We start from the raw sequence: 3985 nt of genomic DNA, 5'->3' as shown, positions 1-3985 counted from the left end.
TGGCATGTGGGATCTTAGTTCCTAGACCAGGGATCAAACCCCATGCAGTGGAAGCTTGGAGTCTTAACCACTGGATCACCAGAAAAATCCCAGGTAGTACATATATTTTTAAAAAACAAAATCACTATGAAGTAGAAGTATTTGGCTGTGTTCTTTAAATAGTTCTCTCTGAGAAGTTGTTTTACACACTATGTGTTTAGTTTTCCTTCTTTTCTTTAAAAAAATTCAGTTCTTTGCTTCAAGAACTATTTGAACCTATTGCTTCAAATAGGTCATCAGTTTGGCCTTCTGCAATTTCTTCATCAACAATTGTCATTAAGTTTTTCCTCCCTTCTTACTTCTCTTCATCCATATTTCCTTCTTTCTCTGTCTCTCTGTTGGCCTTATTGATAATCACAATACTTAATTGCACCTGAAACTATAGTAGATAAGGGCTTCTCAGGTAGCTCAGCTGGTAAAGAATCCACCTGTAATGCAGGAGACCACTGTTAGACTCCTGGGTCAGGAGGTTCCCCTGGTGAAGGGATAGGCTACCCGCTCCAGTATTCTTGGGCTACCCTGGTGGCTCAGACTGTAAAAAGCCTGCCTACAATGTGGGAGACCTGAGTTCACTTGCTGGGTTGGGAAGAGGACCTGGAGGAGAGCATGGCAACCCACTCCAGTATTCTTGCCTGGAGAACCCCCACGGACAGACTAAGTACAATAGTAGATATTCTTTAGTCTATAACCCTTTTCTCATTAGGATTCAAATAAACTGGGGCAGTGACTTTAAGTTAAACTCAAGGCTTTTAGTACAATGTGGGATATAATTGTTGTTCAGTCGCTAAGTCATGTCTGACTCTTTGCCATCCCATGGACTGCAGCATACCAGGCTCCCCTGTCCTTCACTATCTTCCAGAGTTTGCTCTAATTCATGTCCACTGAGTCAGTGATGCCATTCAACCATCTCATGCTCTGTCATCCCCTTCCTTTCCTGCCTTCAATCTTTCCAAGCATCAGGGTCTTTTCAATTTTTCTTCAGATTAGGTGGTCAAAGGATTGGAGCTTCAGTTTCAGCATTAGTCCTCCCAATAGATGCTCTGTAAATGGGATGATCAAATAATTTTCCCTCCAAACTTGGACTTCTAGATCAATGTTCAGGGATAGTGTTAATAATTATGGCAGGACAACAGAAATAAAATAAAAATTTTAGTTCTCCCTTTAAAAATATCTTCTGAAGACAGATGATAGATTTAAATGAAAGGGTGTGCTGATTAGGTTTACATGTTAACCAGATTATTTTGATTAGAGGTTAAATGGATTACGTAGAGAAAGGATTAGAAGCCCTAGTGCCGATTAGACAGTCTACTACAAAAGAGATTTTTATCATCGTATAACTGAAGTTGAGTGAATTTATTAGAAAGGTTTAGAAAGTTTTTTTTTTTGAGTTTGAACAGTCTTTTTCAAAAAATATATCTGAGCCCAGTCTAAGGGCAGAGCCCAGTCTAAGGGCAAAGTGAATAAGTGAGTCTGTCAGTGTAAACCGCTAAAGTCCACATTACTCTTCCCTTCATTGGGCATCCAACTTAGTGAGAAAATCAAGATAAAGAGATGGTGTGCCTGCGTGCTAAGTTGCTTCAGTCATATCTATTTGTGAACCCATGGACTGCAGCCTGCCAGGTTCCTATGCCCATGGGATTCTCCAGGCAAGAAAATTGGAATGGATTGCCATGCCCTTCTCCAGGGGATCTTCCCGACCCAGAGATCGAACCTGTGTCTCTCACATCTAATCTGCATTGGCAGGCAGGTTCTTTACCACTAGCACCACCTGGGAAATCTGGATAGTATACATACAATTCAAAATTGGAAACATTAATAGGGAAAGTGCAATATTAATCTTAATGACTGGATCAGGAAAGGTCACTGTGTTAAATGGTGTTTTGCAGGAACATTGAAAGGTGCTCAAGACTGATTCGGGGGCTCCAGAGGCAGCGGCTCTGGAGGTCTGAGCCGCATCACCGACTCCCTTGGAGGTTCCTAGACCTGACGTTCCTGGAGCAGTAGAGGGCCTCACCCTGCAGTAGAGACCTGCTCGGTCTCTGTTCATCCCGCGAGATCTCGCGTTAACCTCGGCTACTGGAAATATGGCTGCCCCGAGTGAACCCCTGGTGGAGAAAACTGTGGAATCTGTTGCTGGGAAGAGGGAAAAGAAAGAAAACGAACAAATCCGTAAACTCTTCATTGGTGGCTTGAGCTCTGAAACCACAGAAGAAAGTCTGAAGAACTACTACCAGCAGTGGGGAGAACTCACAGACTATGTGGTCATAAGAGGCCTTGCCAGTCAAAAATCAAGAGGATTTGGTTTTGTTACTTTCTCCTCTGTGGCTGAGGTGGATGCAGCCATGGCGGCCAGACCTCATTCCATTGATGGGAGAGTGGTTGACCCCAAACGTGCTGTTGCGAGAGAGAAATCTGAAAAACAGGGGTCGCTTGTCACTGTGAAGAAGCTGTTTGTTGGTGGAATTAAGGAAGATACCAAGGAGCATCATCTTAGAGAGTACTTTGAGAAATATGGAAAAATCGATGCCATTGAGATCGTCACTGATAGGCAGTCAGGCAAGAAAAGAGGCTTTGGATTTGTGACTTTTGATGACTATGATCCCGTGGATAAGATAGTGTTGCAGAAATACCATACCATCAATGGTCATCGTGCAGAAGTCGGGAAGGCTTTGTCGAGACAGAAAATGCAGGAAATTCAAGGTTCTAGAAGTAGAAAAGGAGGCCCTTTTGGTTTTAGTGTTTCTTCTAGTGGGGGTGGAAATTTTGGACGAGGGCCAGGAACTAAATTTAGAGGAGAAGCTGATGGGTATGGAAATGGTCCCGGATCTAGGGATGGCTGTCATGGGTATGGAGGAGGACCTGGAGGTGGGAATTTTGGAGGTTACCCTTGTTATGGAGGTGGGAATTTTGGAGGTTACCCTTGTTATGGAGGAGGAGGTGGAGAATATGGTGGTCGAGGTCCTGGGTATGGCAACCAGTGGGAATTCTCTGGAGGTGGTTATGGTAATAATTTTGGAAATTACAACCAGCAACCTTCTAATTATGGTCCAATGAGGAATGGAATATTTGGTGTTGGCAGGAACATAGCGGCCCCATATGGTGGAGAAAATTATGGCCCAGGAGGCAATGCAGGAAGTGGGGGTTATGGAGGGGGAAATGGATATTGAGCGTCTTCCTGTTTGCCCTGGGCTTCAGTGTCTGAATAGCAGAGGATGAGAGCCCAGACATAACAGAAGAGTTTCAGGTTATTGAAATAAAGACATTAAGAAAACTCTTATGTCAGCCATGAATAAATATTTAGTGATGTGTCAGAAGACCTCAGAGCAGGTTCAAAGAGTCATTTTTGTGAATGGACTGGATTATTTAAGAACATTACCTTCCTGTGGAGGAAAAATTGTGAAAAAAAAAACCCTGACTTTGAGACAGTTTTCTAGCTTCTTGTTTCTTTCTAGTGAGTGTGGAAGTATTCCTTCTTTGATAATGTTAACTGTGTAAGTTGCAGGTGACATGTGAAACCTTTTAAATGGTTTTTTCTCAAAGTTTTAAAACTATTAGCCAGAATCAGCACAATAGACAGAATGTTGTTCCTTTAAAACTTTGTGTCTGTAGAGTTAAGAAGCAATTTTACTTTTATGATTTAATAAAATAATTCTAAAAGAAAAGCAGTTGTAATGTGTCATTTTTCATTTATAACTTTTCACTTTAAAATTTTTATATTTTAAGTAATTTTTTCTACTTTTATGAGGTATTATTGATATATACTATTTAATTTTATTTTTTAGCAGCTTCCCAGGTGGCATCAATTCAGTTCAGTTCAGCCACACAGTCGTGTCTGACTCTTTGCGACCCCATGAATCACAGCACGCCAGGCTTCCCCGTCCATCACCAACTCCTGGAGTTCACTCACATTCACGTCAGTGATACCATCCAGCCATCTCATCCTCTG

General features: G+C 42.0%; 1 protein-coding gene across 1 annotated transcript; it reads left to right on the top strand.

Annotated features, from left to right (window-relative positions):
• The first annotated feature begins 2123 nt into the window (after positions 1 to 2123).
• LOC120864563 (heterogeneous nuclear ribonucleoproteins A2/B1-like) lies at positions 2124 to 3093 on the top strand. Its single transcript, XM_040241620.1, has 2 exons — positions 2124 to 2736; positions 2933 to 3093. Exons 1-2 carry the CDS (start codon positions 2124 to 2126, stop codon positions 3091 to 3093), a joined length of 774 nt encoding a protein of 257 aa, XP_040097554.1.
• The last annotated feature ends 892 nt before the right edge of the window (positions 3094 to 3985 follow it).

The sequence above is a fragment of the Oryx dammah genome, unplaced genomic scaffold, assembly GCF_014754425.2.
Source record: "Oryx dammah isolate SB20612 unplaced genomic scaffold, SCBI_Odam_1.1 HiC_scaffold_5, whole genome shotgun sequence".
Classification (NCBI taxonomy): Eukaryota; Metazoa; Chordata; class Mammalia; order Artiodactyla; family Bovidae; genus Oryx; species Oryx dammah.
Note: the sequence above shows the minus strand (reverse complement) of the source record. Positions and strands in the feature narration are given on the sequence as shown.